This window comes from Gouania willdenowi, chromosome 22, assembly GCF_900634775.1.
Source record: "Gouania willdenowi chromosome 22, fGouWil2.1, whole genome shotgun sequence".
NCBI classification, from domain to species: domain Eukaryota; kingdom Metazoa; phylum Chordata; class Actinopteri; order Blenniiformes; family Gobiesocidae; genus Gouania; species Gouania willdenowi.
The window spans coordinates 829,401-844,208 of NC_041065.1; the positions used below are offsets into that span (position 1 = coordinate 829,401).

The 14,808-nt window shown below is 33.9% G+C and overlaps 1 protein-coding gene across 4 annotated transcripts in view; it reads left to right on the top strand.

Moving 5' to 3' along the window:
• The window catches only part of fosl2 (FOS like 2, AP-1 transcription factor subunit), a 15,988-nt gene extending 2,199 nt beyond the window's left edge, over positions 1-13,789 (top strand). For 2 of the 4 annotated variants that reach the window (XM_028438605.1, XM_028438608.1), the window contains exons 2-4: positions 1,284-1,535; positions 2,296-2,403; positions 10,964-13,789. In XM_028438605.1, coding sequence (XP_028294406.1) covers positions 1,284-1,535; positions 2,296-2,403; positions 10,964-11,569 — 966 coding nt within the window. In that variant the 3' untranslated portion in view covers positions 11,570-13,789. Of the gene's footprint in view, positions 1-1,280; positions 1,536-2,295; positions 2,404-10,963 lie in introns of all 4 variants that reach the window. The other 2 variants (XM_028438604.1, XM_028438607.1) reach the window with 1 other exon arrangement.
• The last annotated feature ends 1,019 nt before the right edge of the window (positions 13,790-14,808 follow it).

Below are 14,808 nucleotides of genomic sequence, written 5' to 3' on the forward strand. Positions count from 1 at the left end.
CTCAAAGCTTGAGTCAATCTGCGCATGTCAGCTGTGTTTCCACTTCTATTTTCCTTTGATAACATTTAAAAGTGCAGTTCATACGTTTTTCTTTTCTTTTAATAACTAGACCCATGGACACCTTACGGGATTCCCCGTGCACGTGAATCACAGCATGTGTCACTGTTCCACTGTGTGAGCTTAACACTGTTAAATTAATCATTTACTATAAGCTTCAATGTGGAGAACGTGTGAATGTGATGATGGGGGTGGTGTGTGTGTGTGTGTGTGTGTGTGTGTGTGTGTGTGTGTGTGTGTGTGTGTGTGTGTGTGTGTGTGTGTGTGTGTGTGTGTGTGTGAATCTTTCATCGCTGATGTAACATACTGAATGTTGTGGCATTATTATTATTTATTATATGATCAAACTTTTTTCCTTTAAGGCAGTGTTTTCAACCTTGGGGTCGGGACCCCTTGTGCGGCCATCTGGAATGTCTAGTAATTGGTTAAACACAAAAAAAACGTAGGTAAAAATTGATTAAAATTATTTTTTTACATTTTAAATTTTTAATAACGTCTCACACAATAACGATCAAACAACTGTTTTCTATTCTTTAACTTTCTCAAATATAAATCTAGTTCAAATGAAATCTAGTAAAATATTGTCTCCTTGTGCACTATTATCCTGGATCCTCTGTATTTGTAACACACTTTAATAAACATGATCAAAAACTAATTCTACAGAACAAAACAAAAAATCATTTGTGAAATAAAAATGTTTTTCTCCATTAGACGACATTCACACTGAGATGCTTTAGTTTGTAATGGATTATTTCTCACATACATTATATTCATGACAATGACGACATACTTTTGACAGTGTTTTCTTTTGTTTGAAAAAAAAAAAAAGTCTGAATTTAAAATTGTTCAAAGTAGAAAATGCTCAAATATAAATCTATGTCAGATACGATGCAGTAAAATATCTTGTCTCTTTGTCACTAATCGTGACTCCTCTGTATTTGTTGTAACACTTTATTTAATAAACATGATCAAAAACTATTTAGAAGAAAAAATATCTCTGGGGTCACAGGACATTTGTGATATCAAGATGGGGTCACGACCCTAAAAAGGTTGTGAACCAGTGCTTTAAGGACAACTTTGACTTTTCTCTAATGAAAGCATGAATCTGCTTCATCAGCTTAGTGATAGCATGACACAGCAGATCCAGAGAAATAGGATGTATAAACAACACTTTTCTCATTCTGGATGAATTTCTCTAAATGAACTGTTTGATGTGGTTCCAGAAGTACAGGGTGGACATGCCCGGTTCCAACAGTGCCTTCATCCCGACCATCAATGCAATCACCACCAGCCAAGACCTGCAGTGGATGGTCCAGCCCACAGTCATCACCTCCATGTCCAACCCGTACTCCCGCTCACACCCGTACGGGCACCACCTGAGCAACGGGCCGGGCCTGCTGGGCCACAACGCCCTGGCCCGACCCGGGGTCATACGCTCCATCGGGGACGCCCGAGGGCGCCGCAAACGGGACGAACAGGTGTGGACCACAGCTTTAATAACGCTGCAGCTCATTGGTTGTTCCTCTGCTGCTTCTGTTCATCCACACTCTGTTCATCCTGCTCCAGTTATAATTATAATCACGTAATTGATCGTTAATTACAATTATGGCATAAATGTCATCTTTATTGTCATTCAAAAAATCTGTTGCTGTTGTAATCATAAATTAATTGTAATTGAGTTGAGATAATTGACTTTGTAATTGTAATTACCATGGAAATTTGATTAAAATTGTCAATTACAATTCAAACTGAAAACAGTCCAATGTCTTACACACATATAATTAACAATTATTAAAATATGTGCCATATCAAGATTAGTGGGTTAGAGTTGGGATACAACAGAATTTTATTTAAATAGTGACGATACAAAGAGTAAAAATACTGTAAATGTATCGGAAACTGTTGTTTATAATTATTGTTAAATTGCAACTCTTGTAAATGAATTTTAATAATTGCAATGTAATTGTGATTAACTTTCAGGAGAAAATAATAATTGCAATGTATTTGTAATTGGAAAAAATCTGAATCTTAATGAGAACAGTTTAGAACAGTGCAAGGAATTTAACTTGGTAAAAACATGTCAACACACCGCGCTGGCCGTTTTCAGCGCCATCGAGTGGCCAGTTATCGTAATCATAATTGAGTTGTAATTGAGCAATGAAAATTGAAAATGTAATTGTAATTGAAAAATGTAATTGAACCCATTGTGTGATTTTGAACCTTTCTTTGTGCCCTTAGCTCACCCCGGAGGAAGAGGAGAAACGGCGGGTGAGGCGTGAGAGGAATAAGCTAGCTGCCGCTAAGTGTCGCAACCGCAGACGAGAGCTCACCGAGCTGCTGCAGGGGGTGAGTAGCCCCCCACCACTCATAGAAGTCACATGAGTTCAGACGTCTGGCACCAGTCCAGGTTGCTGATGAGCGACTGAAGTACACGCCTTGATTTTACAACCTGGCTTTACTGGTTTGTCTATTAGTTCAGGGTCTGATGACGGAAACACACACACACACACACACACAGCCACGAAAAGCAGTTTGTTCCAGGCTCCACGGCTCTCGTCTGTCAGACACTAAACCACATTTAAAACGACTCATTAGCCCAATTACAGCCAGAGTTCACTTAAAAAAACAACCTCAGAATAGACGGAATGTGCTGTAGGCAGCTGTCAGCACCAATGCACACACACACACACACACACACACACACACACACACACACACACACACACACACACACACACACACACACACACACACACACACACACACACACACACACACACACACACACACACACACTCATTTAAACTCACATACACACGTACACCTTGTGTACACAAACGGTCTGTCTCATAAAAGTGTAATAAAAATGTACTCTATGAATTATTATTATTATTATTTTTACTACTTCAGACCTATCCATAGATATAAAATGTATTATCATTTTTCTATGGACTTTTCAACAAGAGAACCTCTAATTTTTCAGTAGGAAAAACACTAATATATATATATACAAACAATAATAATATATATATACAGTATTCCCAAAAATCAAGGCCAAAGTTAAATAATTTTGATGAAAATATTACTACACTGTCATTAATTAATAGCAGAATTTTAATGCATTATTATTTTTGGCACACGGACAGTTTAAAAGAAAAATAAATAAATACACATACGTATATTTTGCAACATAAGAAATCCAGGATTTCACTGAAAAATCCCTAAAACGTCTGTGGTTGGTCGGGGCTATTACACATAAAACATATTTGACCTTTATTTTGAAGGTAGAGGCTGTGATCTGTGAGGTGTTGTTGAAAATCACTGGAATATTGAGACGCAAACTAATGAAAACACCCAAAATGTCACTTTTGGTCACAAAGATGCTCCAAGCTTTTTAGGGTCGTGACCCCATCTATCACAAATGTCTGACAAACCCAGAGACATTTTTTACTTCTAGAATTAGTTTTTGATCATGTTTATTAAAGTGTGTTATAAATACAGAGTAGTTAGGATTACAAAGTGACAAGATATTTTACTGTATTTTATATGAAATAGATTATATTTCACAAAGTTTAAGTATAGAAAACAGTTATTGGATATTTATTGTGTGTGTGATGTCATTAGAAAAATTATAACTATTATTATTATTATTATTAATAATAATAATAATAATAATAATAATAATAATAATAATAATAATAATAATAATAATAGAATTTTAATCAATTTTTACCAATTTATTTTTTTTGCTTTTAACCAATTACTAGACATTCCAGGTGATGCCACATGGGGTCCCGACCCCAAAGTTGAAAAGGAATAAAATTTAAAGTTTGTTCAAATAATAATGACACAACATTCAGTGTCACACGCACACAACAGATGATTTTAAACGAGGCCTAAAAACCTCTTTTCACCAAATTGTTTTGCTAAATGTCTTTCAATATGAGTTCTTTTTTTTTTTTTTTTTTTTTTTTTTTAACACATTTTCTAATGTTTATGTCGTTTTAAAATTGTGGTGTTTTTCTTAATACATGTTCTGCTATGTAGCAAATTGACATAAAATCTCTTATTATTATTTTATTTTATTTCCATGGAGGATAACGCCTCATCTGGTTCAAACTTCTCATCATCTAAAGTGGTTTCAAACTCATTCAGGTTCAGGGGCCAAAAACGGACCAGTTTGAGTTTAAGTGTCCCACAGATTTTACATTAATGTGTCCCGGTTTGCACTTCCATGTATAAATGATATATAAATGATATATAAATGATAAATACATGATATATAAATGATAAATACATGATATATAAATAATGTATAAATGATAAATACATGATATATAAATAATATATAAATGATAAATACATGATATATAAATGAGATATAAATGATATATAAATAAGATATAAATGATATATAAATGATATATAAATGATATATAAATGAGATATAAATGATATATAAATGAGATATAAATGATATATAAATAAGATATAAATGATATTTAAATGATATATAAATGAGATATAAATGATATAAATGAGATATAAATGAGATATAAATGATATATAAATGAGATATAAATGATATATAAATGAGATATAAATGAGATATAAATGATATATAAATGATATATAAATGAGATATAAATGAGATATAAATGAGATATAAATGAGATATAAATGAGATATAAATGATATAAATGAGATATAAATGATATAAATGAGATATAAATGATATAAATAAGATATAAATGATATAAATGATATATAAATGAGAATAATGATATATAAATGAGATATAAATGATATATAAATGATATATAAATGATATATAAATGATATATAAATGAGATATAAATGATATATAAATGATATATAAATGAGATATAAATGAGATATAAATGATATATAAATGATATATAAATGAGATATAAATGATATATAAATGAGATATAAATGATGTATAAATGAGATATAAATGATATATAAATAAGATATAAATGATATATAAATGATATATAAATGAGATATAAATGATATATAAATGAGATATAAATGATATATAAATGATATATAAATGATATATAAATGATATATAAATGAGATATAAATGAGATATAAATGAGATATAAATGATGTATAAATGAGATATAAATGAGATATAAATGATATATAAATGATATATAAATGATATATAAATGATGTATAAATGAGATATAAATGAGATATAAATGATGTATAAATGAGATATAAATGATGTATAAATGAGATATAAATGAGATATAAATGATGTATAAATGAGATATAAATGATACAGTATGTGAGTATATCAGTCCCAGCAGGAACTTCAGGAGAGATTTTGTGGAATAATTTGAGATGAAAAATGACTGTCGTTGTGTGATAAAAAAACTGAGCTCTGCAAACATTGTGGATTTTAATGAAATGTGTGTATTTGGAGGAGCAGAGATATCTACAGCTGAATTCGTTTAAACTAACTAAACTAAATGTTTCCTGTTTTTTTCTATCATTTTTATTTTCTCCACTGGGCTGAATTTGATGCCCTAAAGGGCCGGATTTGGCCCCCGGGCCGTGAGTTTGACACGTGATCTAAACATTAAAACACTTCTCTGTGTAACGCAGTGGTTGTTTTGGATCGTGACCCACTCTGATATCACTAATTTATTGCAACCCCAGAGTTTATGAGTTTTTAATTATGTTTGTTATAATGTGTAACAAACACTGAGTTTTATCCAGGATTACTGCACGAAGAGACAAGATGTGTATATTTATACTGCGTGTTATTTATTTATTTTACTTTTTCTCGTTTTATTTAAACTAAATGTTTCAGAAAATGAAAGAGTAAAATACAGTTGTTTCAAGATTGTGTGTTGTTTAAATTTGAAAAAGAAAACTATTTTTCTTTTAACAGTTACTAGACACTTCAGGCGACCCCACATGGGGTCACGACCCCAAGGTTGAAAAACACTGGTGTGAAGCCATACGTGATTCATGTTGGTAATAGATTACTTCACTGTTACTTTTAGACATTGTTCACATTAATGATGTCAAACACACTAAACTGTTATAATGCTGGTTATCATAATATATACTGTATTATACATGTGTGTCAAACTCAAGGTCCGGGGGCCAAATCCGGCCCACAGAAGACAGTGAATAAGACAGAGAAAACATGAATGATTCTGAATATTATGTATTATATTTATATTCACAAACTCAATGAAACCCCTTCATATTTTTAGGAGTTTTCCCACGCTTATATCACATGAATGCAGTCATTTTTGATCCCACATTAAGAAAAGAAATCTCAATTTTTTAAAAAATATTGCAATTTCTCATCAATAATTACACTAAATTACACAAAAATATGTTATGAAAACAAGTTCCTGCTGGGACTGATTTTGAAAACTAGAGCACAATAATGTTTAAATCAAACTGCTCCTTATTTGGTTCCTGAACTAAAATGACTTTAAAACCATTGTTATATTTATTTATCCAACTAGAATTCCAGACAGCTGGTGTAATATGTAGTATTGTATTCGTAGGGTTAAGGGCTAGAATGGAGGTTCAGGTTAGGTATATATACTGTATATATATATAACACTTTTTATCTGTTTTATGATTGGATGAAGTGGATTTGTCGTGTTTAAAGATATTTGATGTGTGTTAGTTAAAGAAATGACTGATAATTATAGAAAAGAGACAGTTTGTTAGAAGTCAATACGTTTGATTGTTTGTAATACTAATAATAATTATTGATCATAAGCTTTGACTATGAATCTAAACACATTATCCACTGCTCAGCTCTTTGTGAAGGACCAATAATAACACGTTATAAAGATGCTTTTGGGTGGTGACAATCATACTGTAAATGGCAGGTTGGCTAAAAACATAAAGAAAAAATATATGTATAGATTGACTTTTAATGTCCATAATCAGTGGGATTATTGTGATTGTTTTATGTGTCAGTGGTTAAAAACAATCTGACACGTTTAAACCTGAATACATGACAATCATAGAAGAAATTAAAAACTCATTTCTTTCCTTTAATACTTTTGGTATTTTTCTTATTTTACAGCCATAAGATGAAAAAAAATGTTCGAAAATATAATTACCACCTATTGATGTGAAAAAATGGATAAAATGAATTGAAAAATCAAATAGTTTAGACACTCACTGTAATTTAATTGAATGTATTGCCATTGCAGTGATTTAATAATACAATTAAATATTGTTGGCAGCAGTCAATCAATCAATCAATCAATCAATCAATCAATCAATCAATCAATCAATCAATCAATCAATCAATTAATTAAACATACTTTAAAATATATATGGTCATTAATAGAACACATTTTTAAATAAATATATGAATTAATTAAAGTAGTGGCTAAAACACATAATCATGTTAAAACTCCAGCCACTGTAAGTGGGTATAATTCAGGGTTTTTCAACCTTGGGGTTGAGACCCTATGTGGGGTCGCATTGGAATTTAAATGGGGTCACCTGAAATGTCTAAGTAAAAACAGATTAAAATTCTATTTATGTATCCTATAGTTAAACTTTCTATAATATAAATCTGTTTCAAATTAAATGCAGTTTAAAAATATCTTGTCACATTGTCACTAATCGTGGCTACTTTGTATTTGTAACATTTTAATAAACAGGATTAAAAACTAATTCTAGAAATAAAAACAAAAAACATTTGTGATATAAAAATGGGGTCACGACCTGAAAATGTGTGGGAACCTCCCCATTAGACGACGTTCACAGCACTTTGACCTTTTATCTGAGATGCTTTGGTTTGTAATGGATTACTTCTCACATACATTATTTTACATTTATGACAGCATACTCCTTTGTGTTTTCTTTGGTTTGAAAAAACAAAACTAAACCGTCTGAACCTAAAAATAAAGGTTAAAAACGTTCAAAGTAAACTCAGCTCATTCTTTTCCATTGTTCTGAGAGTCGTGAGTTATGGTGCGTGATTTTCTTGCTCCTCTAGTTTTTCTCTTCCTCATACCTTTGCTTCTCAGACGACGTGTCACTGTATCTCTGATGTGTGCGGAGAACAAACCTCCTGTTCTGGTTCCAAAGTGAAAAAACTCACATTGTGTGTTCTTTTTAGGGTGCAGGGCGGGGCTTACGAGCAGGGTTGGGGTCACTTATAAATGTAATTGCTTAATTGATAATTAATTAAAATTATGGCATAGTTATAATTGTAATTGTAATTGTAATTTAAAAAAAATTGTTTCTGTCGTAATCGTAGTTTCATTGTAATTTCCATGAAAATGATAATTTAACACAAAACTGGGGAACCATGTTACAGTTCTAAGTAGAGTTCTACACATACTGTATGTAGTTAACATTTATTAAAATATGTTTCATATTAAGATTTCACACATTTTATTATTTAAACTTTTTTTAATCTATGCGTATACTGACACAAAAAAGGCTCAGACAATATTAAAACTTGTATTTGCATTGATTAGGAAGCTTAACAAGGTAATCAATGGTTAGAAAATACATTAGATGATAGATATTAGTTTTTAGTGTATTTTACAGCTGATTTAGGACCTGTTAGCATTAGAGATGCTAACAGAAAGCTAACACAAGCTAAACTTTTATTAGGTTATTTATTTCAGACTCTTTTGATTTTCTGAAGATAAAAAATAATTGTGATTTCAATGTAATGGGAAAAAATGCTGGTCACTGTAATCATATTTGTATTGTAATTGAACATGGATAATTGAAAACGTAATTGTAACTGAAAGATGTAATTGACCCCAGCCCTGCGTACGAGTGTCCCCAAACAACACCAATCAACACTTCTGATACGAAATCGATTGATCCCATACAAATTATGATTAAACATACTTTTATTACTTGTCATGTCGTGTGGAATATTAGAAAAGTATTGATTAAGTCATATTCCTCAAACAGAGAACAATGGTCAACAAACTGACCCATTTATTAGAGCGCTGTGGAGTCTGGAATAGACTGATTATATCTGAGATTTTAAATACAGATCAATGTAATCTAGAGATGTAACAATTAATCGTAAGGCAGTTAAAAATTGATTCATAGGTATCATGGTTTTCACATCATTACCCTGAAAATTTAATCGCAGTACTTTTTTTTTTATATATATATTTATCCTTCTCTTGTCCCAGAAGTGTTGGCGGCGGGCGGAATCTGCTACTACTTTCTTTCTGGCCGCCCTCTACTCTTAAACATGTTCATAAACAAATATCTGATGTAAATACAGTGAAATGACTGTTTTCCTTTTTAAGTCTAATTGTTAAGGCACAAAATACGTTTTCAGTTGCACTTTTAAAAAGAAAAGGAACTATTATGCAGTTTTGCATTTTTTACTATAGAACCAGAATTTAAATTAATAGGTTTATTCTTCATTTGTATTATTGCTTTTTTTTTCCCCCAAAAAAATAAAGGAATATTTTTCAGTCATCATTTGTCTACAGTCCCATTTTGTAAAATAAACCGTGAATCGAATCGTATCGGGAGTTAAGTGAATCGTTACATCCCTAATATAATCCCATACAGATATCAATATCAGATTGGGACACCCCTACTATAACGTGCCAATGCTTATTTAAAAATGTTTGACATGATACCAAGCGATGATACTGTACCACATGATGAAAATATTTACTCAATTTGTGTCTTTACAATCAAACATAAAACCTGAACATTGTGATGTTTGTCCTTTGGGTTTAAAACACGTGTTTGTTTCATTAAAAGAAAAAGAAAAAACCATTAGCTGAAGAGAAGCTGAGTTAGCACACAGCGTCCTCTTGTGGACTATTTTGTAATTTTACAGTGTGATATATGTAGGGATGGTACCTTTCATCTGTGAAATGTTCTGTACTTTTGTGAGGTAATAAATGTAAATAATAAAATGTCAAAATGTTCCAATTTGTAATATTTATTTTTCACAATAATAATGTTAATAACATACAAGACAACGACAAAGACAAAGACAATTGTACAATATCCCAAAAAGACAAGTTCAGCAATATATCGAGAGTCAAGATATATCCAGTTTTCTATTTTTAATATCGCCTCTATTGATACGTTTTTATTTTATAGCTTATTTTGTATTAAAATACTTGTTTTAGGAGTCGCTGCTTTCTCTACTTCTCAGAACATGTAAGGCTTAGTTAGATGATCACTGAGTGTGTTCTCACCCAGACCTTCACATAAACAAGCCACACTACAGAACTCACTCACACGTGCTGTCCCGTAGAGGAGATAAAGCCAAAAACACGCCCCCTGCCCCTGCAAACTCCAGGTGGCAGGGTTGAGTTCATTTATCATTGTAATCATTTACAATTATGGTGTCATTGTAATTAAAAAAATCTGTTGCTGTCATAATCGTAATTAAATTGTAATTGAGTTTAGATAATTGACTTTGTAATCGTAATTGCCATGAAAATTCTATAAAAATTGTCAACTATAATTTAACATAAAACTGTGGAACCATGTCACAGTTCTACACATATGTAGTTAATAATTATTGAAATATGTTTCATATCAAGTTTTGAAAAAAATATAAATCTATGGGTTCTATGACACAAAAAGGCTCAGACACCCACACCAAAAATATTAAAACTTATATTTTCATTGATTAGGAAGCCTAACAAGGTAATCAATAGATAGGAAATAAATTAGATGATAGATATTAGTTTTTAGTGTATTTTACAGCTGATTTAGGACTCGTTAGCATTAGAGATGCTAACAGAAAGCTAACTCAAGAGGAAGGTTCACTTTTATTAGGTTATTTATTTTTTATTTATTTAATTCTGAACCCATCCCTAGATATGATGTGAAAGTGTGAGGTTTGAAGTATCTCGTGTTTTTGTTGCAGGAGACGGAGAAGCTTGAGGAGGAGAAAGCCGACCTGCAGAAGGAGATCGAGAACCTTCAGAAGGAGAAAGACAAGCTGGAATTCATGCTGGTTGCTCACAACCCCGTGTGCAAGCTGCCCATGGACGACCGCCACCAGTCGTCGGTGCACCACCACCACCACCACCACCAGCACCACCAGCAGCACCCTTCACACCCGCAGCAGCAGCAGGTGCAGTGTGCCCCGCTCCCGCTCACCATGCGCTCCAACATGAGCTCACGCGCTCACCTCAACCACGTGGTGGTGAAACAGGAGCCTCAGGACATGGAGGAGGACGTGGAGAAGTCCCAGCGCTCCGTCATCAAGCCCATCTGTCTGGGCGGGGGAGGAGGGGGAGGGGGGATGTACTGCCCTGACGGAGACAGCCTCAACACGCCGGTGGTGGCTGCCAGCACCCCAGCAGCTACGCCCAACGCCCCCAGTCTCATATTCACCTATCCTAACATGCTGGAGCCCGACAGCCCATCGCCCTCCTCTGAGTCCTGCTCAAAGGCACATCGGCGCAGCAGCAGCAGTGGCGACCAATCCTCGGACTCCCTCAACTCCCCCACCCTCCTGGCCCTCTGAGGGACCCTCATAAGTCCTGGTTAAACACTGCACGCTCTCCACCTCCACCTGCTCCTTGCGCTCCTTCAGTGTCTTTAACCCTCCTATTATTCTCTAATATCACTAACACGTTTTACCCTCGGGGTCAATCTGACCCCAGAAAATCATTTTCAGAAAATAGTTGACCACGTTTTTTTTTTTTGTGTCAGTCACTTTGTTTATTTGTTGAATCCATTAATAAGGCCTTGATAATGAAACCATGACCTGTTCTCTAGCGCCACCATCAGGACAAACTTTTATATTAGAATCATTTTATCTTAAATAGTACATTTGAGAAGATTTGGATGGAAACTGACAACATTAATGAGCATTAGAGTATGAAACCTATTGGTTGTGGTGATGATATGACCTTTGACCTTTACTGCAGCGCCACCATCAGGTCAAACTTTCAGTTTTCATCCAAATCTTTTCTAATTTGGGGCTTGAGGTCAGATTGACCCCAGACGTGCATTATGTATTCAGCACATTAAAAAAATATCATGATAATTTCATGCTTAATAAATTGTGCCCATCAAATTATTATTTTCTGAATGATAAATGTTGAATGAACAATAGGAGGGTTAAAGAGCACAGGAAAAAGTCCAGACCAAGCTGACCATGTGAGCCCTCTCCCTCCTGGAACCACCACAAGGGCTACAGCGCCGCTTCAGCGTAGAAGTTCTTTTTTTATCCGTGTGAGTTGATCCATAACAGAGCGTGCTCCCCTCTCCATTTCAACCTGTTTACTGGACGGACTCTTAATACGCCTCGGTCCTTGTTCGTTGATGGTGACGTCACAGTGCGTTAGCAGCAGTGTGTATATATATATATATATATATAAATAAATATAAACATAGGCTTTATACATATATATTTTTTAAATGTTTAAAAGCCATGTGGAAGAGACTTTGCACTCTGCCAAGTTCAATCAGCCAATAAAACACCAAGCGAGGTCAGCACTCCAAGGAGAAAGAGACACACGTAGACGTCTTTTCCGTTTCGATTTGTCCTTTCATGCCTTCAAACATGGCTTCTAAAAGAGTGTGTGAACATTTCTGATGTCGTCTTCATCTCTTTCCTCGTATTTATGACCTGTGCCGGTTACATTTTACAAAGTGTTTGTCCTCTCCGGCTGAAATAAAAACAGTGGTTGTCCTCGTGTCCTTAAAGGATTCAAGCCAATTTAACAAAAACACGACCAGTTCTTCACTATGCTTTGTTTTTTTCCACATGGGGCTTGACTTTATGTAGTGTTTGGTGTTCTTTTCCTTTGTGAAGTGTGTAACTTTACAACCTTGTGTATGTGATTTACATTAGCGTCAGGGATAGCGCTATATAACGTCTCATCAAATATCACCAAACCATCACAGAACACGTTCACCCTTTACCAACGTCACCTCTCAGCAGCTTTGAAGAAGAAAAAACTATCTGAAAATGTGAGTGAGAGACACGTGTAACACTGTCATTCATTAGCCATCCGTCCTTCAGGAAGATTCTTATAATAATAAAGCCACTGTGGTGTAAAGTGTCGCCAACTGCCAATGATGTCAACCCTGTTTTTACTGTGTTTGTATGGATTACTTTTTAGTGCTCAAACTGAGCTCAGATGTGCTGATACTGCAGGAGTGGTTGGTTGGGATGGAGGTTCAGGTTCTTAGTGTTGGACTCCAGGGAAAGAAGAACTCTACATACAGCTGGCCTGGCATGAAAGAGTGAACACCTTGATTTTTTTGTTTTTTTACAAGTAGGTGTTTTAAAGGGAAGAGGTTTTAAAAATCATGCACTGAGGAGAGAACAGCCAAGTCTGAGACTTTAGACATTCCTACTAAATAAATGTCAGGGGTAATTTAAGAAGCGCTTCATGTTTGTTGAAGTTGGAAACTTTGTTGCTCGAGATGCAGAAAAGTCGATACAATCTGCTGCTACTAGCTAAGATCAAACGTGTGGGTTGGGTGATTTTTCTACTATTATAGATTTTAATGCCAGGCAAAGATTAACATTGTGGAATTAATTTTTACCAAAACATGTGTGTGTTTGTGGAAATGATGCCCCTTGAATAAAAAAATAGCCATTGACTGTAGAGCCTCTACTGTAAATGTCATTGACTGTCTATCGCCTGTTTTCAGCTCCTTCTACTACTTTTTAAATGCTTTAACCGTTGAAAATGACTTAAAATAAATAAAAAAAATAAAAAAACAGCAATATGTATAGCAGTGTTTGTTAATTTAAAAGAATAACAATTAAAATGTCATTTTGAACTTCAAACTGTCTTTTTTTCATTATTTTCCCCACCTTTTTACATAAGACGTGAGCGGAACATCTCACTGATATATTCTCCTAATCAGAGATTTGCAAAAAAATTTACAGAATGTGAAACCAAAGTTTGGATCTTCAAAGTGGGCTTCCACCTGAACAATTTTTGGACAAAGACATGTGTATCTTTGGTCTATTAATTATTATTATAACCAAACTTCACCAAATGTCCATACATTAGTTCAATTATTTTTGCTTTTATAGCCTTCGATAATGATAATTAGCTTTATATTTGATGTAAATCTTGAGGTTTTTCTTGGGCGAACTACAGATTTCTGGATTTAAGACATGTCACAGTATCATATATTTTCCAAAATTTCACATCATCTGTAACCACTAAGGGTTCTACTTCAATCTGAACAAAAATTAGCCATGTAGGTCATGTAGAAACTTTATTTGTTAGTGGCTGTGGCTTAAGAGGTCTAAGGCAACCATTGGCTGCCTTTAACCTCATCACACCAGTTAGAGTTACGTGTGTGGAGAACTTCTTTATCTAATCACTACACCGCAGTTTGTCAAACATGTTGACCTAGCGTTTAATTCACCTCTCATTTCTTCTATGGAAGGTTTTCATACAAGTTAAAATTCAATTTTCATCTATGTAGCGCCTAATACAACATAGTCATCTTGTAACACTTACATAAAAATCAAAGAGTTATATTTGAATCAAGAGATTAAAGACTCAAACATACTCGAGCACACTGCAGCGTAGTAGTTTCCAATAAAATCCTACATTTCCCACAATCCTTAGCTCTAAGACTTTGTGTCCCATGGACTCCTGGGACGTGTTTTAAAGGTGTCATATTTTCATAGCTCATCTCCATTGCTTTGTTTCACCAGACAGTGAACTGCAGGTCACTGTTATATTTAATGTGGGTCAATACAGGCTGAGCTAAACAGTAACAAAT